A 24143-nucleotide genomic window follows, 5' to 3' on the forward strand; every position below is an offset into this window, starting at 1 on the left:
TAATAATCATATTTAATTTTTTCAAAAGTGAGAAAAGAATTCCGTAATCACGAAATCGTGTTTCCATGATGATACCATCTGCGGGTAACATATTGATTTGAGTTACTCGCCGTCGTAACCTTGAACTTGACTAGCGTATTCACTGGTCCTGGGGAGTGTCTGAAGGCCTGTCAAGTGACTGTTGATCGTACACTTTTCTATCGTTTTTATCAATAACAATTATGGATCCCGCGGTCTTCCCGGAGGAGATTTGGATTAAGATTTTATTATACTGCGACGTACCTGACATTATTGCGTTTGGCAGCACCTGCAAATACCTGAGGAAAACGTCGGACACGGATTACCTATGGTGAGTGCATTAGGTTAGCTTACGTGAAACTAACGTTAAATCGAGCCTGTTGCGGTCGTGCGTCCAAAACGCAGAATTTTGCGTGCGCGAATTGACGAGTGTCGCTCCTGCTCGCTGCTTTTCTATTTTGGGGTTCGCCGCTCGAAGTTTTTGCCGTGACCAGGACGATCGCCAAACCTCCTCCTAGTGAGGGAATCTAGCATTAGACTCGTTTGCATCAATGTAGATTAACTTGAATTGCGATTTAACTTACTTTCTATCTTTTTAAAGTATTAAGAATTAGAAAAAGAAGAAAAGTAACTTAAATCAAGATTAAAGTTAATTTTTATTAGTGTAGACGGGCTTTTGATGTGCAATAAGAAAGTATAGAATAGTCATCATTGCTCAGAAACCTTGAGTGAGGGACGTTGCTCTTTAGTTGTGGACCAACATATTTTGCGTTATTTTAGGAAGATGAAATGGCTGCAACTGATCTCGAAGGTGCACTTCAGATTTCCGGACATAAAATGCTTGCAATTGCTCAGCGTCAGCTTCAAAGCCATGTGCTATAGATTGCACATGGTGATAACATTGGGGGAGAATGCACCTTTCCCCAAGTGTTACCACTGCAGTGGTTACACATGTCAGAGGAACTGTGTCGAGGGCTCCAGTGCCAAGGTAGTGATCGAAATTGGCAATAAGTACACTTGGGTCATTACTCCGTACTTTGGACTGAGGAGACACTTCTCCATGTTTGGCATTCCCAAATACAACAACAAGACTCATGTGGAGCAAACGCAGACTCAGAATGTTCCGAGTAGCAGCACACGCTCCAAGTCCGACACCAAGTCATTAGCAAAGAGATTGAAGCTGCTCAAGCTGCCAGAATTGGCAACCACCAAGATACCGCGGCCGAGCGGGCCGTTCTGCGTTTTTTGCAATCCCGTCAAGCTGTATAGGGAGAAGCGAAGATTAACCACGCATCAGAATGATCCAATGTGTTACACCAGGCCAAATCCAATATATCAGAAGCTCATAAATGGTTATTGTACTGACACGGTGGAGGTGCTTGGTATTCCAAATGTAGATGTTGTGAGCCCGGCTGAGGCTCTGTTATGCGAAGGTACGTTCCCAGTTCTCAAAACCTTTATTGATCATCTGTTTCATCAGATGAGCTTGACCGCCACGCTCAGAAAGCCGAACACCATGCTCATGTTTTGCGAACCGTTGGCGATGCATCCCACCTTGAGAAAGCAGTTATTGCATTATTTATTCCAGGAAGTTAAAGTAGCGAGGTAATAATAATTTATAATTATACACATGTATATGTACACATAACTTGCTATTTTTCAATATTATTTTATATGTACATTACACAATTGTTTTAATTGTATCAATTTAATTTAATTAATTTTAATTATTTTAAAGTAATTTTAATTGGTTCAATTTAACTTAATTACTTTGTTAATCTAATTATTTAATATTTATTTATTAACACTCCAGAATTACAGTAGAATTTGGTAGAATTGTATAGTTGTAAAAGTTACAGCTAAAATTATTGTAGAGTATGCCTGGTCCCGAAACCTTTAGCAGCGTGTGCCATGCTGGACGTGGAGACCTGCGTAGTGATTGATAGCGGTGCTCTGAGCACAACAGTGGCTGTCGTAATTGGAGGACGAGTTATGCCACAGCGTTGGAAACTGCTACCCGTGGGTGGTTGGCACGTTGCCTATCATTTGAAACAAGCTATGTACTGGCAACCAAAAGAGTACCATCAAATTCCTATATCTTACCTAGACATTTTAGCTGTTAAAGAACGGTGCAGATTGAGTTACAATATTAAGAACGAAGAGAAACGTCTGGGACAGAAGGCAAGAGAGCATATTAATCTTCGAGTTGATAGTTATGCTGATTATAAACAATTTTGGGTATGTATGTAGTACTATTTAAAGATAAAATAAATTTGTGCTACTTTAATAAATTTGATTTGGAATCTTACAGAGAAATATTATACAAAAATATTGTGTTTTTAGAGAGTCTCATTAGGGCCGGAGTTGTACATAGCTCCCGAAATGATGTATATCAGTCTACGTTTACCCGAAGTTATAAGGGATGTAACATCAGGATTACCAGAGGACATAATGCATGATTGTCTTTCACATATCTTACTTACTGGGGGAAATACGGATCTTTCGGGTTTCGAGCTGAGACTTACCAAGGATCTACGTGAGCTATTGCCGGAGTATAGCAAAATTTTGGAAGTGAAGAGCTGTCCTGGTACACACAGTTGGAACGTCGCAATGGGATCTACATATGTGCCTTTAGCTGTGCATCCTGGTAAGTGTAATTAGAATAGCATAAAAAATATGAAAATCGAAAATAGAAATATATTAAAGGATAATAAGTTAAAATATAAATATAAAAGATATATACACAATATATATATATATATATATATATATATATATATATATATATATATAATATGCAATAGAGAATAAATTTGAACATAAATAAATTAGAATATTAAGAAAAATTAAATTTTAAAAATTTATTTTAGATAAAACTCCACCAGAATACATTGAAGGTAATCCATTTTGGTTGTCACGAGAAGAATATGTATTGTTTGGATGTGAATCTCTGGAACACAGTAACGAAGATATAATAGGTGACGCCTTATAATATGAATGCCTCACTTATTATATAACCGTAAGCGCATATATAATGCATGATGACAGGAAAGTAAATGTTACCATCATTAAGTATATTTTCTCTTATATTGTCTATAAATTGGAAAAGTAATTTAGAATTGAAGGGGCCTGAAACACATTCCAAAATATAACTGTCATGTTCACACTATTTAAGGGCACCTAAATGTGTTTTTCTTAAAGTTTGCTATTTAAAATTTATTTATTAGTATAGTACATATAACATATATACCAGATGTTCCATTTCGACATATACAGAGTAGAATCTCCAAAAATGAGATAAGATATGAACATTTGTATTTTTAGTTTTTATTATTAATGTTGAATAACGAGCCAGTTTCCTTTTCTTAATGGCTTAGAAATGGGTAGAGGCTTTATTCATTTTGATAAAAAAAATACACAGGATATTTCGAGAGTAAAGGGATGCTAGATTTCGGCGAACAAATTTTATTAAATAACTCTTGTTCAGTGATGGCTCTTTAAGACGATGCTGAAGTGACGGCGGAACTCGCTCGATGCCAGTATTACAGATTTTTCTTCGACGGAGAGTCGATTGGCACGTGGTCGCGCGCGAGTCGAAGGCCAGGCAAACAGGCTAGCACTCTTTGTCAAGCACACTTATTATTTGTTCTTGTTGTCAATTTCAGTGCCAATTTCAGTACCTCAATGCAAGATCTTTCAACTACTACATTATACAATTACTGCTCGTTTACTTTTCAAACTGATTTCTGTCCGTTAATTTACACATGAAATTTATTTCTAGCATTTCACTTATTATGAAGCTTCTAGGCTCATTCTGAAAGCACAGTATTGTTCTTTATTGTAATTCCGAGTTCGTACCTTGCTTATTTTATATATATGTACAAAGTCTCAAATTTCTATGCGCAGCAAATATTGGCTAAGAAAGCTATATTTTTATAATTTTCTTTTGTTTTTCATATCAAATTATAGCTTGCGCGCGAACTTTTTATTATCTATAATTCTGCAAAAGGATTTTTTAATCCATGTCTTCAATAAAAAGAGATGCTAGGAATAAAAATATTCATGTATTCAAACAACTTCAGCAATGTTTTAATACACTAGGAACTAGGCGTTTTTAGTTTTTTGTTGAATATTGTTTGATTTCTAATTAATTAGATTAAAATTAAAAAATAATACATTTTTTAATTTTAATTTTTTTATTACAAAATGTTTAAAGTGACAAACAGCAATTTCATTACAAGCATTTGTTGTTGAAAACTTCACCGTATACCATATGCATGTTTGCGTATAGTCTTTCATGATAACTAAATGGATTTATGATTAATAAATATGCGACTAAAGACTTTGTACACAGTAATTTACATTACAATCTTTATTGGAGGGAAAAGCTGTTGTTTTATGGCTGTATTGTTCCCATGGATCCAAAGTAGAGATGGGAACCAAATAAATCGAATTGAACTTATATCAAGAACAAGAAATATGCACCATCAATAATATTCGATGGAACCTAGAAGTCTAGATTAGAGATATCGCCAGATATTTAACGAAAATTGGTCAATTTAACAAAACCTAGCATTTCTTTAAGTTTGTCGTAACTCTTCAGAAACATCCTGTATATGTATGTATAGATATACATATATATATTCTGATACTACTATAATTTGCATAAAATAAGTCTAATTCACTGACTTGTTTTCTTATGTTTTATACAAGAAATGTTATAGTTTTAATAAAGGGACATCTTGTATATATACTCTAAAAACTGCCCCTATATTAACTTATGGCATTTAAATTTTCACACACTAAAAGAATTCATTATCTATTAGTATTTTAGGGTATCATGGAGCTTTGTATAAAGCTATCTAATACATCACAGTTGCAATGTACTTTAGTACATTCGTTATTAATTCTATCAGGACTATCATCCAGCACCTGATACCGTTCAGTGCAATGTTATATGTTGATGGCATAAATGTTTTAAAGTTGCAGTATAAGGTTTCAGTGCCATCTAAGCATATTTAAATTATAAAGCTATTTACTTTTATGTACATAGCACCTGCATTAAATTGTTTTGTAAATATAGAGTAAATGAAACTGCTTAAACTGAAAATGTACAGATCATTATGTAAACGATAAACGTCAAGCAAGTATTATATAATGCTAGATATAGTATTTCCAGAAATTGTTCACTATTTCGTACATTTATATCACAGAAATCTTGCCAAAAGAAATATGTGTATGTTAAAAAGAGAATACATAGCAACATTTCTAGTCACTTTAGATATTGATAGTTTTTAAATATAGGTTCAGTAAAGCGAGAAATTTCTCTTCCAAGATGAAATAAATAATCGCACTAGACATGTAATAAATAATAAAAGAACAATGAATCTTTAGATTATATGTTCATAAAATGTATGACTACTGTTATATTTTTTTGTTAATGATATAGAGTATATAATTTTATGAATAAGTTAAGATATAATTATCGGTATAATTACTCATAAGATATTTCATTAAGAGACTGTAATGAATTTGATAGCTGTAATTATAGAGCACATATTGAGATGAGTTAAATTATTATTTAGATGAGAATATGTAATGTGTAGTTAATGTGAAACAACTAATTAAAAAGGAGTAGTATTGTAAATGCTATGTTATAACTGATGTTTGTATTAAAAAATATCTAAATTATTATTGTGTTAGCTACTAGAACTCTATCAAAGAAGATTTACTTATAGGTGTTCACATGGCTTCAATTCTGTAAAATGCTAAAATGTAAGTATATAAAACATTAAATATGTTACACAATATAAAGAAGAGAGAAAGAAAGAGAGAGAAAGAAAGAGTAGTTTACAATGCGTAATACATATATATGCTGTTATATCCCGTTTTCACTTCACTCCAAGCGTGAAAAGTTTTGCATCTTTAATATATCATATTTCAAGCTCGTAATAAATAAATAAACACACACACACACACACACACACACATACATATATAATGCAATACAATTCTTGAAATTAAATTGTAAGAGAAAGAATATATTTACTCCACTTGTGCAGAATATTTCTTTGCATATAGTATCTCAATGTTGGTCATTTTGCTCTTAGAGATTTTTTTATAGTGTGATAGACAAAGATTATTTAAATATTTAAATTGCACGTGCATTCAGTGATAATATATATGAGTCTAAGATATAAAAAGATATTGTCATTTACCATGACAATATGCACGTTTGCAACGAACGGAAAATTTTCGTTTATCATACTCGAAAAATGCAGCACTGCAAAAACTTTCCATTATGTTAAAATTTGCGTACATATATTTATATATATAAAACTTACTGTTGCTTGTGGTTCTGTTATTTATAAAAAATGTACAATGTGTAAATAAATCTTTTTCAGATATTCTTGTGTTACATGCCCAATTAATAAATAAAAAACTAATCTAAAAATAAACTTTTAAGATATAATAAAAAAGCAATATATATGAAAGAAAAAAAGTAATATAGTTTTCTTTTTTATCAAGTTTAGTAAATTTCTAATTGTTATATATAAAATAATAGTTGTTATTTATAAAATAATAAAGTCTAGGGTTGGTCTTTCCTCGAAGATCTGCCAGTGACGTTCAGAGTATATTGGCCTTGAATTACAGGTTGTTCTAGGCTCGTTGTGCTCTAGAAAAAGAATTTCAACCTGCAGCAGTCATGGACTTGAGAAAGTTTAAGCTCAACAATTAACGCCTAAATCAGATATATTAAGTACCAGTCAGAATATATGAAGACTACTCTCCTCTTCATTATTATACCGTTTATATCTGGGTATCATATAGTCCTATTTTATATTTATGATAGTGGTGTCATGTATAATTGTACTGCCAGTCTATATATATATATATATTTATGATAGTGGTGTCATGTATAATTGTACTGCCAGTCTATATATATATATAAAACATTATCTCTACCACATCTGATGCCCTTGGCTAGATTCTCTAGGAGATTCCCCTAAATGCTGTTTCCCATAGCCACAAAATTGCTAGATATATCGAACACTGGCTTGGATCCTAACATCTTTTTACTTGAACCAACTTTTACTTAACAGCAATTTCGCTTCGTTTATTTTTTTATGTTGAGACAAGGGATACTTATTATCTAATATACACAAGAGAAAAAATTTTTGGTACTTTCATGCGACTATATCAATCTTTTTTTTTTATTAACAATGTTGCAAGCTTTTCCAGTACTTATAAAATCATTTATAAATTTTTATCCGTATACCACAGCTGACGAGTATAAAACGTAATAAAGAAAGATATTTGTGTAATTTCATTTCTCACTACTTACAAACTGTGAAAATTTACTTAAATATTATACATTGTATATATATAAATGTTAAATCTAAGAATATATTTCTATGTATATATAACAATTTCAAATTAAATATAAATTATACATTTATTGATTTTTGTATTCAAATTGTACTGTGAAAATTCGAAAATTATTTCATATGTAGGAAACTTACAGAGTATAAAGTATATTTCAGATAAAATGAAATATATTTAAAATAGTGTATCAGTTTATAAAAAATTTCACTTCGCATGTATTTCAAAAAATCTAAAATATATATTATATATTATACATCCTATTATATGACTGTATGTTCTATACTTTGGTTATGCTCAAATTGTTTATATAAAGAGCAAGCAAGATTTTATAATATCAAACTAACATCAACAATATACGTATATTACAAACATATTCAATATTCTTACAAGTTACGATGACAATTCATCGAGAACTGTAAAGAAGTGATAGAAAATGTGCTTTCGATTATTTTGTACATACACATAATTTTGTATTTTATCTTCTAAAACCAGTTGTACCAATGCTACTTCACGTAAGAATGTTTTTTATTATAAATAACAAATCTCATTCTGTCATGTAGAAATAAATTTTTATTTCACAGAAAAAGTAAATCAACAGAGCTGCACAGCCGTCATTTTTTATTGAACAATATTACTGATTTGTTAGACGAAATAAATTTCGATTGTGTTTATGGATTTAAAATGCTTCCTACAATGTCACATGTATATCTTATTTTCGAAACAAAAACAATCCTAAATTCAACGCTTATATATGTTACGATATTGTAATTGTTAATATATCAGATGACTAACAAAGTTCATACTATTTACAGAGCAGGCATAAATAGTGCATAAGTCGAATTCTACATGTCAAAATTCACTGTGTCCGCAAGGCATATCAAATACAATTATTTGGCAAATTGGAAATTACTTGTAATTCAAAAATGTTTCTTACGTCACTAAACAAGCTATAAACGTATTTACGTAGGCAATGATGTAATTTATACATATTACATTACAACATTATATTCTACTAAAAAATTTGTTAGGCAACATGCGATTTTAAATTTGTCGATATTTTTTTGTGTTCTTGTAGTAATATAAGCGCATGATATCTGTGAAATTTAAACAAGTATTTTCCAATTAGAAGAAAAAAGCTACTTCAATTACCTATCCTAAATCATTTTAGGATTTGGCACCACAGTTTTTTTTCTCAATTGGAAATCTAAATAAAACATGATTTTTTAATATTTTTGAGTTCTCAGATGATGCCTTATTAAATATGTTGAATATTTACATCGGCAAGATTTCATGGCAATCAGTTTGTGAGTAGCATTTATCCAGGGAAGTAACGCCATTACCAAAAATTATTATAGATATGTATCGTATTTTTTATATTATATATACATGTATTTTATATAATATAAAATAAAAGTAACGATTTAAGTCACTTGTAACGCGTTAGTTTTCTGCATTTGTCTGTTTTTAATTATATTATTTACATTTTTTTGATGCGCTTTCTCCACTATAATTGATTTCTTTGAATTATAGATATTACCAAAGATTTAAAGAATTAATGCAGAACTCTGTGAATAGAAATGGATTTTAGAACAAAGTCTACATTTCTAAGTAATTTTGAATCGATACATGAAATTTTGGCAAACTATTACAATAAGTTTGGCAATGCGTGATAATCTGATTTCACATGAATATCCATGTCTTATAGAAAGATTCATTAATAATGTGAAAACTCTATATGTACTAGGAATTTCCAAAGTATGGGTTACGATCTATTAATGGATCGCAAGCCGATTTTTGATGGATCGTAAAAAATTTTAAAAAAGATATAGTAGATAAAAATTAAAATCAAATTTTGAAATAAACAACTCTTAAACAATTATTAAATTCTTTGTACATGAAAATTATTCGTTTTAATGCAACGTCAAAAATATTATGAATATAAATAAAAAATAAGTGCATTCTTCAACCCCCCCTTCCTATCATAAGTTATATTTTGAGAAATTTATACAATTTATACAATTATATTTAACATCTATATAATTATATTTAATAAAAAATTACAAAGTAAAAAGATTAAAATGTATAGATAAATAATCAATTTACTTTCTTCTCCCCGCTGTTTTATAATCCCTAAAACTAAATAAATCGTGGATGTTTGTCATTTTAAGAAATGGTTGCGATCGATATAAGTTTGAAAAACCTTACTATACCATTCTATACCATCAACTTAAAATATTTAATCTAGTCACTTTTTCATTTTCTGTTACAAAAGAATACATGGTGTCCTGAAATTTAAAATACTGTAACAAAGATTTAAAAAAATCTTGAAAAATCCTAAAAAAATCAAAAAAGGTTATTAATGTTATTATTGACTTTTTATTTCAAACAGTCGTTTTGATATATAAAAATTTAAAACTTCAATCACAGACTTATTTAGTTTAGACGGTCACCTGTTATGCGATCACTATTATATTACCGTATTATATACGCGACTCACAGATAGGTGGTCGTCTATATAGTTTGTGATAGGCTAGTTAAGTTATCTATGATAAAATATATCTAAAGAAATATATTATGTTTGTTCTAAAATTTTTAAAAATTCGTACATGCGGGATGTCCGGGATCGAACTTGCGATTTGATACTAACGAGCTTAATGCTTTCTACACACAGACTCACTCTCTCTTATATTAAATCTTTAAATTTTGGACATGATTTAAAGAAATCAATTGTAGTAGAGAAAGTGCACAAAATGTAGAAAATATAATTAAAATATATAAAAGTAGGGATAAAAAATAATGCGTTACAAGTAACTTCAGTTGTTACTTTTATTTTTTTATAATTACTTTCATTTTTTCTAATATCTTTATATCTATTATTTCTAATATCTTTATATCTTTATATCTATATACAGCCTTGGCCAAAAGTTTAAACATTTATGAAATGCAATTGATCTTGAGAGCAGATATAAAAAACATTTGATGTATTTAAAAGACTCATATTCGTTGAGGATGAGTAAAAAAATTGGCTAATCCAATCCAGTCAACCATCTCTGAGGAATAATCAAAAATATTACGACCATACTTCTGGATTTCGGCAAATTAGAACGCCTCACACTATTTTCCACAAAATTAATTTACAACCCAATTTCCAACAGAATAAATTGGCAGTGCTCCTTCGGAGGGCTCCTAGAATATTGAATATATTCAGAAACCACAATAAAAAGCACAGGCAATTGCAACAGGGAATAAGAAATCCAATAGATTAAATAAGAAAAAAATATAAAATGTTCTTTGTTTAATTTATTGAATTGTTGCTTATTCCCTGTTCTCTATTTTTTATTCCGTTCGTTGTGTTTGGGGCTAGTTGCGCAATCACTCACTGAGCGGTTAAGTAGCAATTGAAGATAATTGGTTAGATGCAAAAGTAAGAACCAATTGCTATTTAGCCATTCAGTGAGTGGTTGCGCATTTGAATTTTCACAATTTATGGTACTGCTTTCTAAGAATATGATCTTTACTATTGAATATTTTAAGTAAGAAAATAGTAATCTCTTCGACTGTTTTTTGAAAGAAATATCACATACATTCATTGGTAATTTCTTTTTCTTTTTCTTGATTAATTTTTAGTTTATTGTGTCGAGCTTTGATCAGGGAAACTCTTTTTAGATCCCAGTATCCAATTGGACGATTGAATCTTGTGGATTTCTTATTGACAACACGTCTGATCCTATTAGCTATTGAATTCAATGCTTAACGTTCTTGAAACCGTACTGTGATTTTGATACTTAAATCGGAAATCCAAAGGCTATTAAAAATCTTTGCCATTTTTTGTGTCTAACTTTAAGCGGAAACAACTATTTTATAAGGACTTTGTTCTCAATCTTCATAGAAAAAGTACCGAAAGATTGCTATTCTGTGTTTATTCATTCGGAAATTGTCTAAAGTGATTGGATCGGCTTTGGATCAGCAACTGGAATTTGTCTTCTCGCATAGTCTCTTGTGAGACATTTTGTTTAACCACCGTTTCTATTTCTGACCATTTAGAATAATGGATATTTGAAACATGTTTCATTGATATGTTGATCGGACATATTGGATTCTTTCACAAAGTTCTTTAGATGATACTAGATCAGGATTGATCTTTGATCTGAAAGATATCATTCTTGAAATTCCGCTTGAGAACTCTTATCTTATACGGATTAGTTTCTGAAGAACTAGTATTAGGCTAACAAATTCATTAGATTCTATTAATGACAATATGATTGAACTTATTTGTCATTGAGTTCGATAACTTGTCGTTTATGAAACCGTGGATTTGAAAAATCAATTAAGAAGAAGAAGAACCATGAGTCAGATAATGCTGCCATTTTTTTTTCTTCATCTTCAACAAATTCTTGTGTTCTTTGAAACTTGCCAAGTATTTTTATTATTTGCTCCCATTTTCAAGGAAAAATTGTACTGAAATAAACTCGTAAATTGAGAGTGCCTAATACTTTTTTGGCCAATGTTATATATTTTCGATCGCACTTGCGAGCGTAGTGCAATTTCCAAACTGGACATTGCATCATAATATGTCTTATTTTCATTAATATAATATTTTCCAATAATCAATTGTTTAATCGTTTAATCAAAACGTAGAGATACCTAAAGTATGGGCCGGAATCCACTGGTGAAACAGGAACTGATTGTTTTAGCGAGCTATAAAACATTTTTTAGCTATGGTAAAAATCGTAATCAAATTTTGAAATAAACGATTATTAAACCTTGTGTAAAAATGATTTGCTTTGATGCGACATCAAAAATATTATTGACAGAAATAAAAAATAAACGCATTCTCCAAACATTTATATTTTTAAAAATAGATTTATAAAATTATATTCAATAAAAATTAATTAGGAGAATTATAATGAAATATAAATGATCAATTTGCTCTCTTCTCCCACTTTTTTATAATCTCTAAAATTAAGGTGTTCCGATCTATATAAGTTTGGAAAATTTTAGTATAACGTTTTTTCACATTACAAATTAAGCTGGCCCAGACGCTCAAAATTATATATCTCAAAAATTACTGAAATAAAAATTTATAAATAATTATTTTTAAAAAATTTTCTTGTTATATTTTGAATTTTGAGATACTGTATATTTGATCTGTTACAATTTTTACTTTTATGACAATTTTTACACTATTGAAAAGCTTTTATTAGGTTGCAAAATGTATTATTTACGAAGTAATAAATCTTAGTTTTCTTGCATACATCTTGCCTAATTTGATAATAAATAGATTTTAATACAAATGTAGATCTTTTAATGAAAAATAATATATTATTTTTCTATTTTACTTCTTTATTGTTATTATTATTTTTTCATATTTGTGTTTGCAATTTTATAGTTTCTTGAGTTGGTTGCTCTATGTAAATTATTTTGTATAATATATAACCGTAATTTATAATACAATTGTGTGTATGTGCGCGTGCACGCGCATAACGTCTTTTCAATTCACAGTCTGTAGGGGATCAATGTTTTTTAGAATGCCTATGATTATATTTTGAGAATGTAAGTCTGTTAATTCTCTCTCTATCACTGTATAATTACCCCTCTAGAAAATTATATAAATTTTATTAGCCATCTGATACTTATACAAGCTATATACAAAAATTTCTACCTCAGATGTAACCATAATTGTCGATAAAATTGTTAACTGTCTCTCCCTTAAAACAAGAATGCAGTAGAAAGTTATTTGTCACATGAGTAAAAAAGATTGTGTGTACAATATGCAGCAATCTATAATAAATAACATTATAGCCTGGATAACATGTATAACATAAGCAAGTATATATTACAATATGCTTATATACTATATATATATACTATATATATATATATATATATATATATGTATGTATGTATATATGTATATATATATATATATATATATATGTATGTATGTATGTATGTATATATATATATATATATATATATATATATATATGTATGTATGTATGTATGTATGTATGTATATATATATATATATATATATATATATATATATATATGCGTTGCTTAAATTACATATTTAATATATTTATCTCTCAAAATAACTATTCTATCTGCATTCTTAAATCTTTTTTGTTATTCTAAAAATAAATCAAAATAATAACCTAACAACACGAGCTCTTCGCTGGTTCTGCCTCGACTAGATTAAAATCTAACCCACCAGGCCTAGCAAATCCAGTTTTGATGCCATCCCAACCGTCCTCTACCTTGTATTCGCCAGTTTGTATCCTATTGTAAACTTCTTGCGTAACCGTTCGAAATGCCTCCTCGACATTTACCCCAGTCTTTGCACTGGTTTCAATATGATGTACACCGTGTTCGTCGGCAAACGCTCTGGCTTCTTCTTTGGAGACTTCCCGTCTACCACCATTAGTTACTAGATCCAACTTACAGCCTACTAGAGCAAACACTGGGCGATGAGGCTCGATATGTCTGCGAGCTTCCATCATCCACTGGGGAATATGTTCGAAACTTGCTCTATTACAAACGTCATATACAAGGAGTGCACCTACGGAGTTTCGATAATAAGATTTTGTAATTGACCTATAAACAAAGAAAAAGATTCGATAAGTCATATTTTTCCTGTAAAAATCTGTGAACAAAAAAAAAACAAGTATAATGCAAGAACATAAGCAACAAATAATTATAAATTTATGCAAAAATATATCTTCTAATATGTCCACAAATATACATACCTAAATCTCTCTTGACCAGCTGTATCCCATAATTGTAACTTTATCCTTGTGCCATCCTTAACTTCTATTAAGCGTGCAAAAAAATCCACACCAACAGTTGGATCTGAAAGCTAAAATTGTACACAATATTAAAAATAGGAAGTTTCTTCTTTATTTTCATGTTTATCTTTCTAATTGAAAAATAATCATATTGGATCATTTTATCTGTTTTATCTATTCCATATCTGTTTTTTTTTTTCAATTAAGATAAACCTTTTAATCTTAGAAAGGGTCATAATATCAAACTTTGATTGTTAACTGAAGTCTACATTAGATTTTATATTTGCTGGTATATCAATTTTAAATATTTTATTGTAATAAATTTGTTCTTTGTAATTAAACTTTTTCATGCTTTTCTCATCTTTCTTTTTTTCTTCAATCACTAATTATGTACGTATTTTTAAAGTTATGCTATATATTTCAAGATTACGTCTACATGAATTATTTATGTTATATTTACACAAATTTTTTCATATAGGTAATACAAGCATTATAAATTATATATATATATATTAGATAACACAATATAGAAAAAAATAATTTAGAATAAATAAAATTACAATAAAATTTTAGAATAAAAATAATATAGAAAAAAATAAGTTATAACATCATTATATTTTGCTTTAGTGGCAAATTAAAAATTAAAAAATGGAATGTTTTCTATTTCTGATAAAATTTAAATTTTGGATGATCCATAGATTATTATTTATATAGATAACATGTAAAACATAATTTAAACAGTTTACATTGTAGACATGCAATGTAAATTATTTATATTTTACATAAACAATCAATCAGAATTGTGCTATAAATTTCAAAGTTACGTGTCCAAAGATTATGTTCATATGAATCTTTTTCTTAAACAATATAACTAACCTAAATTATTACAAATTGTAATTGTCATAATATTGTTATAAAACAGAATAAAAATATATAACATAAAAGTTAAAAAAGTTTAATTTTCATTATTTCTGATGAAATCTGAATCTTTTTTGACTCATAGATTATTATTTACATAGATGACACATAATTTATATAGTTACATTGTAGAAATGTAACGCAAATTATATTTTACACGTAAATGTCCAATCCTGCAATCAATCTTACTCATTTTAAATATGATATAGTGCAGTTACAAAAAACAGATCTATCGTCATTGCAATTATGTATGATATAACAACTTGATCAAGCTTAGCAATAATCCTTTAATAGAATAAATCAATAGCTGCTCAAATAGCTGGTAGAACAAATAATAATGAATATGTAATTCAAAGGTACAGATAAAATTAAAGTGACTTCAATCAAACCTGATTAATCAAATTAAATGATTTCAGTTCCTACCAATATGAATTAACTTTAATTTCAGTTTGTTCTGTTTAGTTCTAAGAATTTACCTTCAAAATGAAGTTTTAAAGTTAACTTATATCGATCAAAATAAACATAATTTAAACAACAGAATTGCACGCAGCAAAATTTCTTTACGACTCATTGTTTTATCTTTCTCTCGTGTGTCAAGCACAAGTCAACAATTCCATTAATATTAGCAAAACAATACAAGTATTACCCAGTAAGCTTATCGAAGTTTGATCGAGGTCATTCTTAATCTATCCTAGAAAGACAGAGGACAGAGTTACGTGGATCGCTAAATATATATCCTGATATACGTCGCATAAGCGTGACACGCGAAACACTCGCTTAACCTAATTAAATCGTCGAACGTTCATCGAGGTGACATTCTCGTCGAGCGATCTCGCTGGACCGTTCGAAATCTTCGTGGGCTCCGAGAGCTCCAAACATTCGTTCGCGCGTCACGCGTTAAACTGCGAAGTGCGACGTTCGCGTGTAACAATAAGACGGGATGTAAACAGGGAAAAGATATTGCGCATACAATTCCCAACGGGGGAACCGTCCTCGTCGGACGGCGAGGCGCCTCGCGCTATGTACCTCCGCAAACTTGCCGTCGGTGAAGTACTTGAGGAGGGAGCTCTTCCCGACCGTGCTGTCGCCGATCAGTATCAGTCGGAATTGGTAGTCGAAAATAGGCTCTACCATCTTGACGGTGCTCGCGCCGAGCGATATACACCTCCCTCACGCACGTCGATAATCGGTCGCGCGCGCGAGTCGAATTAGCAGCCTCGATCCTTGGACAGAATCCTCAGCAAATCACGCACATCTCTCGTAGAGAGCCCACGGCCACGGCGTGCCTCGTCGTGAGCAGTCGTGAGCGCGCACAGAGGCACAAAGTAGCGCACAACAGCTGACCGTGGCATTAATCATCAGACCCTTCCAGACGAGCGACCACCGTGCGCGCCGCTCACACCGAGCCTCCCTCACCTGCCCTCACCTTCGGCCCCGCGAGAGACTTCGACTTGTTCGGCTTGCTCCGACTCCGACTCTATGCCATCAGCGCTGTCAGCGCTCGCTCGGTCGCGCACGCAGCAGCACGCAGCACGCTACATACTGCGCACAAATCCGGCGTCGAGACGGCGCCGACGGCGGACGACCGACACCGACGACACGCGATCACGGCGACGCGCCCCGCGCCCGTTCAAAAGTTCACTCGCGCTTGTTTACACTACGTCCTCCCTTCCGTCTCCCGCCCCTTTTGTCCTACTAAAGTTTGCATACGCGAGTTTGCTTACGCGAGTCTCTGGAAAGTGTATTTGATTCCTGTTATCGTGATCACGCGTGCGACGCACTTCAATATCGCTAAGCTCTCTCCTTTATTTCTTCCTCTCGGAGCCTTCTATTTCTGAACATCGAGGTCACAGCACCATTTATTAAAAAAATCTTTTTAAAGCTCTCTATTCATCTTTATCTTCGTCTCTTTCATCTTTATTATATTTTTATCTTCTTAGTCTTCTCTGTTTTTTTCTCTTTCCAAAACTTGTTAAATATAACAATCTTAAATTAGCATTATATATTTACGAGAATAAAAGAAATAGAATAAATTATATATAATAAATTATAGTTAGATTTACTAATTATTTTAATAAATATACCGGACATGGTATTATCGATCGAGCTATTGTTTTAATATTAAAACATATACCCAAAAAGATTTTTGTTAAACGTTTGTTTTTTCATTGTTTTTTTAGTCAAATTGAACCACGTTACTAGTGTGTGATTGTGTTTTTCAAAAGATTTTTGGACTTAAAATAAAAACTAAAACAATTCTGATATATTTTTTGAACATTCAAGAATACGATTTTACAATGACATGTCTGAAACATTTTTTTTTACTTTTTTGTACATGACCGAATTTAAGGCAAACTCTATAAGTGTATAATATTATATTGTTTAATATTAAGTAATATTCAAAGTTAATATAATATATTAATGTAAATATATATTTTTATTAAAGTGAAATGAAGTTTATGGAAAAAAGGAGTTTTAATATACCATTTATTATTGATAAATTTGATAATATATTTCAAGAAATATTTATTCTTTTAAATCTCAAAATTGTATGAATATTTTTATAATATTTCAATATTAACTTTAAAGTAATACATCAAGAATATTATATACAATGGACATATAATATTAACGGAATATTTTGATGATATTAAAAAATATTAAATAATATCCTCCGAATATTTATAGCAATATTGTTTTAATTTTTAATAATTCCTATAATATTCTAGGAATATGTTTATAGGAAAATAATTCAAAATTGAAAATTTGCCTGTGTCTTTAAATTCTCAAATGGACAAGAGAAGGTTAAAACTTAATGGGACATTTAAAAAAAACTTTGTTTGAACAACAATGATCTTTTGTCATTAAATTTCTCATAAATAAATAGCTAATGTCTTGAATTTCACATTGACAAAGCTGATCTTGTTCTTTCATTAATAATGCAAATTGTATCCTAATTATTTCTGATTTCTATTTCATTTGCGTCATTGTGCGTCAATGACTCAAGTTCGACCCTGACTAATTCTGCTGCGACAGTGAGTTGAAAGATAAAAGGGAGGGGAGAAATGGATCAAAGAAAAATTCAAGGAATCTGAGTAGCAGTATTGCGTCATTGCATCAACATCGCTACTAGCGCTGCCGCTGCTTTTGTTATTTGCTGATAGATCAATGTATTAATTATATAAATAACAATTATTACACAATCTCAATTTGTTAAAAAATTCCATTTGTTAAATTATGTGTACAAATGTAATTTATTTAACTAATACAAATAAATAGTGTATTCTCTCTTTTGAGAATATTTGTAGAATTTTATTTTAAAATATAAAAAATTATATAATTTAACTTTATGTGTACATTAACAAATTATATTTTTCTTAGTAAAATAAATTAATTTTACATACTTTTAAGTAACTCGGAATATATAGCGTACCTCAATTTCTATGTATGGTAAATGCTTTCCATTTATCATATTCGAGTTATCGACTTGAGCTAACTCCAATCGACAACTGCAGTATTGCTAAAATTCGTGCAAATGGAAAGCACTCATCGTCGTATTGGATTTTATGAATTTATAGGCTTTAAAATGTGCATAAAATTTTTTTTTTTTTGAAATTGATGAAACTAATAATTATGAAAAATAGCGATAACTTTGAGAGTCGTTAAATTAAAACGATTAAAAAGTTAAATAAAAATTTCAACGAGGAGATTCGCGACGAGTAAGTAAACTTTAGAGCGTTTTCTTTCGTCTCTCGAAACTCGAATGTTTCATTTTAAATGCAAGAAAGTGCAAGAAAGCGTAGCTAAAACAAAACAGATTTACTTTATCTTCTCAAACTTTCTCGCCAGCTTTCCCTTTTCGTTTCCTTCTGCGTTTCCGCGACATGTACATACATATTAAAGGCGTTTCTTTTAATCTGTGCTTTTTGCGTTTCCTCTGTAATTTTTCTTTCTTTTGCGACATTTTCGTTTATAAGCAGCGTATCGATTTCATTTTGAATGCAGAAGGTATAACGCAGCGTAGCTAAAGACTCATTGTTGTTATTTTATCGACAATCCATTATAGAATACCGAAATGTGATAGTACTTTTGGGATTAAACTGAAAATTTATAACATACATACGTACGTAACGTGAATTATAAATTTTTATCAGATTTGGTTAGTAACTAGTTAAAACGTTCAAAGTTAAATAATAAAGTTAAAAAGCTAATATCTTTTAACTAAATTTAATTAATTTTAAATAAGTGAATTTTTAACTTTGACTAATTATTTAAAAAAAATCTAATCTTTTACTTATTTATTTTTTTCCTAAGTTAAAAATGTATCTAAATAAAAAAGTTGTAAGAAAAGTTCAAAAAAATACATAAAAAGAAATCTTTCGTATATATTTCATATAAACATAACTTTGAAATAAAATATTAATTTTATATTAGTACAATCCATACTATTATTGTTTTGAATAATCTAATTTAAAAAAGATAACATTTTAATGTAATATAAATAATGTTTTTTAAAATTAACTTTTAATTTAACTTAATTTAATCTTAACATAATTTTTAACTGATTGTGAGTTAGTTGGTTTTTCCTCCAAGGATTTTAAATGCGCTAACTTTTAAATAACTAAAGTAATTTTATAAGACAGTACCCATACAGCACAGAGGACTGCAGAAATATTGTTGCAACATTGCTGCAACGTTGTAATATTGCTGCAACGTTGCAACAATATTGTTGCAAGTTTTGTGCTGTATGGGTAACTTTAACTTTATTTAGTTAAAAGATATCTTATCCAATCTTGTTTTCTAATTATTATTACCAGTCTTTCTATTTCGGAGTATCTCTAAATTATCAAGAAGAAGAATAAAACGAAGGATGAGTGAACACCCTTAAATATAAATCAGAATAATAATTAAAGTACAATTACACAAAATACAATGTGCGCGATAGAAAAAATACTTCAATCCAAAATTTTTAATCTAATATTTTGCGTTTCTTTGTAATGAAAAGAAAGATTTTAAATGCGCCAACTTTTATTATATTTAGGGTTATTTAATAATAAATTATATTCATTAAATAACCTTATTTTAAAAGAATAAGGTCCTTATTTTATTTTGCCGAGATTTTATCGAGTGTTATTGGCGTTCATGCTTCGTATTTACACTGTCGTACTACGAATGTCATGTTCTACTTGATACGCGCCAGACGCCTTATACATACGAGTTATATCAGCGTGTCGTCTGTTAAATATACGCTTCGTAACGTCGTATTAATTTTTTAACACGTCACACCAGCAGCGAGCTTTCACGAAGACAACTTATGACACGGTTAATGTCATCACCAGCGGCATGAGAAAACTTATGTTATCGGTGTCGCTAACCTGTTAAACTGAGTCTCTTTACAAGTACTTATTTCCATTACAAAAGAAGACAGAATATTATTGTTATAAACCATTGCAAAAATTTTATAAATCTTTTTAAATATTTTTTAGTTATTTTAAATGTCTTCTCTTGTTTACAATGCTCTTGTTAGGAAAAAGTATAAAGTTGGTTTATAATAATACTTCCCGCCAGGAATAGTTAATCGAACCGATATCGATTCGATTAATCGGTGTCGACATTAATTGATATCGATTTGACCAACCATTTCTGGCTGGGTTCTCTATCTCTTTTCCTGTAATTGAGATACTCTGGTGAAAATAGAAAACTTAATTGAAACGTTATACATGCGTCTTACGCTCCTATGTTCCAATCTACGCTTTATAAAGGAGTTCAATTACGCTTTCATCACTCTTTCCATAGGTTTTCTTTACGTTCCGATGTTCCAATTTACACTTTACGCTTTATTTTTTCCAGGGTAAACTTCTTGAAAGAAACTTTAAAAGAAACTGTGACAAAGTTTATTGAAGACAGATAGCAAGAAGAGCTACTTTCGATGAAATTGTATATAGTCGCAAATAGAAAATTAAAAGGTTATTTGAATATCTGCTGATTTTAAAATACAGCAAATTTATCGTTTTAAAATGGTTCAGTTTGTATCATATACCGCACTTTTTATTTGGTAATTATAATTTAAAATTAATTTTTTGGCAAGCATAACATTATACTTTTTTTACATGACACAGAAAAAAAATAGTATCAAATTAACAATTCATTGTTTCATATATAAGCAAGAATATAAAATTTTTCTGGTAAAATTTATAATCTTAAACAGACATAATTTGCTTACACGAAGAAAAGAATTTTCTTTATGTAAGCAAAATTATGTCTGTTTAAGATTATAAATTCTTCCAAGAAAATTTTATATTTTTGCTTATATATGAAACAATGAATTGTTGATTTAATAATAATTTTTTTCTGTGCATGTTTCATTATATATGACGTCCACTCAGTTCAAGATTATTTATTGAATATCCAAGTTTATTTTTATTCTTTGATTTTTACATTGCACGGGAAAATATAACGTAAAGTAAGCATAAAGTGTAGATTGGAATATAGAAAGCATATGGGAAGAATGATAAAAGCATAATAAACATTTTAAGAAGCGTAGATTAGAACATAAGGAAGTGTATGACGTTTGAATGATAGTTCAAAAATCTTCTTATTTTTGCTAGGGAGAATATTTTTCTGTAATAAGACTGCCTTTTATTTAATGTTTGACTGAGTTATTATAATTGGAATAACCCAAAAATATTTTAAAAACATTTTAAATTTGATTACGCATCAACTATACTTTATCATTATATATCTAACAATAATTTTTAAAATATTCTAAACTTTCCCAAGAACCAAATCCAAGAATTAAGAAAGAAAGAAAGAGCAAATGCCTAATAAAATTGCAAGAAGCGTACTGTGCATTTAAAGATATATTACATCCAAAGTCAGTATTTACGTGTATGGATATAAACAATTACGTGTAAATTTACAATGTAAACTATATAAATTAATATTTTAGGTGTCATCTCTTTCTACGCATCTAATAACACGAGTTGATACAAACGTTGTGCTATCTTTGTTACTTATTGAATATCAATTAAGATAGAATAATGCTTATGTCACTAAATGAAAGATACTCTATGGATTCATGGATTATAGAAAATTCAAATTTTATCAAAAATTATAATTTGTTTTTTATTTTTAATATTATATATTTTTACTTCATCAAAAGTCAGATATAATTAACACTCTGATAATTCAATTATTTTTTTTATATTGTATTACCCAAATAATAATAATTTACATTGCCTATTGCCTGCATGAAAAAGATTTATGTTAGCATAATGTAAACAATACATAAATAATTCATGTAAACATAATCAAAGTTGTGCTATAAATTTTAAGTTTACGTCTATATGGATTATTTATGTGTTTACATAAAGTTTTTTTATGTAGATACAATGTATTGAAATGTGTTTAAATTATTACAAATTAGATAACATAATACAAAGAAAGTAATTAAATTAAAAGTATTAATATATCTGACTTTAATATTAATAAAATAAAAATATATAATATTAAAAATAAAAAGGAATTTAATTTTTAAATTCTAATAAACTCTGAATCTTCTGTGATTCATAGAATACTGTACATAGATGGCACGTAAAACAGTTACATTATACATGCGTAACGTAGATTATTTACATGCTTTACATATAAACGCCCAACCCTGATCTCAGGATCCACCGCGCAAGTTCTCCGTCGACAGTATATCGACGCCGCCGACTGCGAGAACTTCGTTTACGCGCCGTTGCCGGGTGATTCGCGGCGGCGCATGAGCGGCGAGCGACGCGATTGGTCAGCCGGTGCGTCCGCCGGCTCGTCGGATTGGCTGCCGCGGCTTGTGTACGTGACGACCGCGCGGCGTCCGGGGTGAAGCAAGCCGCGATGCAGCCGTGCCTGGCCGCGCCGAGCCGAGCGAAGTGAGCGGCGCGAGACCATTCGTACGCAACACGCGACGTTGGTTGCGCGCGTGGCGTAGCGGCACGACGCGCATCAGTTCATTCTCGCGAGTGCGAAACGCCGGTCAAAAACGATCACGTCGCGAACGATTGAACGCGCGCGCGTCCCTCGTCAAAATGTGATCGAATAATTTTCCCGCTTTTTTTTTCTCGAGACACCCTGTCTTTCTCTTTCTCCTTCTTTCTCAACCGGAGGCGAAGAGCAGGAGCGCTGGCGAGTTTCGCGCTTCACGAGGACTCGCGGCTGACGGCGAACATGACACTTACGTGAGAAACCGCAGGTAATTCGTAGTATGTTTATTAAAAATAATAATAATAATAGTAATTCCGAAGGAATCGCTTCTTCACATCGTGGAAAAAATTGATTACAGCCATTTACAGTACAATTTTTCTCTTGGGGTAAATCAAGAATTTTTATATTAAATAAGCCAATTAGCGATGTGGACAATTAATCGGGTGTCACTAAAGAATTAAAAGACTCACTTTGCGCAGCATTTTCTCGAATCTTAAAAAAAATATATGGAATTTTTTTGTTACAATTTTTCCATTTCTGATATTCTCGCGATCAAGGCTGTCAACTAGTCACCTCTTTCACTTCACACTTACGCGCGACATTTAGCAGCGTCGTTAAACGGCACTTGGGCACCTTAGAAAGGCGTTCGAAACAGTGCAGCAACCGATATCTGATTTTAAACGCTCTGATTCAGGTCTCGTAGAAATAAATTTTTTTCGGAAAAAGGTTGATCGTTTTAGGAACGAACGGCCCTCGGTTTGCTTGCATTGGAAGGACATCAATGAAAAGTGCACGGGCGCGTCGAGATGATTGTATTATTTAAAATACAGAGATCTACCTGTGTTGTCCAAGCGCGACGGTTCAAATCGCCGCGCGCGCGGCGAAGCGCGGTCGTTTTAATGTTTTCGTCGTCGTGATTCTGCACGGATTCTCTTTTCCGCACTTGTAATGAACTCAGTGGCTCTCGCTATTCGACAGCTTAAAGATGCATATTAAGAACGATTACTCGTATAATTAATCTTCTTAGCGAAAAATTCTCGAAAATTTAAGAAAAAAATTATTTTTTAT

General features: G+C 30.7%; 3 protein-coding genes across 3 annotated transcripts in view; 2 read left to right on the plus strand and 1 right to left on the minus strand.

The window, feature by feature from the left end:
• The first annotated feature begins 123 nt into the window (after positions 1–123).
• On the plus strand, positions 124–6425 carry LOC105202419. Its single transcript, XM_011170931.3, has 5 exons — positions 124–349; positions 799–1623; positions 1893–2256; positions 2362–2665; positions 2889–6425. The coding sequence occupies exons 1-5, from the start codon at positions 222–224 to the stop codon at positions 3008–3010; spliced, it is 1743 nt and encodes a 580-aa protein (XP_011169233.1). The 5' UTR covers positions 124–221; the 3' UTR covers positions 3011–6425.
• A 6999-nt stretch (positions 6426–13424) lies between these two features.
• LOC105202420 (ras-related protein Rab-39B) lies at positions 13425–16663 on the minus strand. The gene is made up of 3 exons (XM_011170932.3): positions 16137–16663; positions 14154–14263; positions 13425–14001 (listed from the first exon to the last, which is right to left on the minus strand). Exons 1-3 carry the CDS (start codon positions 16242–16244, stop codon positions 13563–13565), a joined length of 657 nt encoding a protein of 218 aa, XP_011169234.1. The 5' UTR covers positions 16245–16663; the 3' UTR covers positions 13425–13562.
• A 6330-nt stretch (positions 16664–22993) lies between these two features.
• The window catches only part of LOC105202421, a 48883-nt gene continuing 47733 nt past the window's right edge, over positions 22994–24143 (plus strand). Inside the window, exon 1 of the mRNA XM_011170934.3 lies at positions 22994–23343. The gene's annotated coding sequence lies outside the window, so the exon portion shown is untranslated. The remainder of the gene's footprint in view (positions 23344–24143) is intronic.

The sequence above is a fragment of the Solenopsis invicta genome, chromosome 7 (assembly GCF_016802725.1).
Source record: "Solenopsis invicta isolate M01_SB chromosome 7, UNIL_Sinv_3.0, whole genome shotgun sequence".
In the NCBI taxonomy this organism is placed as follows: Eukaryota; Metazoa; Arthropoda; class Insecta; order Hymenoptera; family Formicidae; genus Solenopsis; species Solenopsis invicta.

Bases quoted from the DNA above. Each gene is read 5' to 3' on its own strand.
- LOC105202419 (XM_011170931.3), top strand. From the start codon at position 222: ATGGATCCCGCGGTCTTCCCGGAGGAGATTTGGATTAAGATTTTATTA. The intron at 350-798 runs GTGAGTGCATTA...GCGTTATTTTAG, and splicing joins TCGGACACGGATTACCTATG to GAAGATGAAATGGCTGCAAC. The intron at 1,624-1,892 runs GTAATAATAATT...AAATTATTGTAG, and splicing joins CAGGAAGTTAAAGTAGCGAG to AGTATGCCTGGTCCCGAAAC.
- LOC105202420 (XM_011170932.3), bottom strand. From the start codon at position 16,244: ATGGTAGAGCCTATTTTCGACTACCAATTCCGACTGATACTGATCGGC. The intron at 14,264-16,136 runs GTACATAGCGCG...GTACAATTTTAG, and splicing joins CCGACGGCAAGTTTGCGGAG to CTTTCAGATCCAACTGTTGG. The intron at 14,002-14,153 runs GTATGTATATTT...CTTTGTTTATAG, and splicing joins GCTGGTCAAGAGAGATTTAG to GTCAATTACAAAATCTTATT.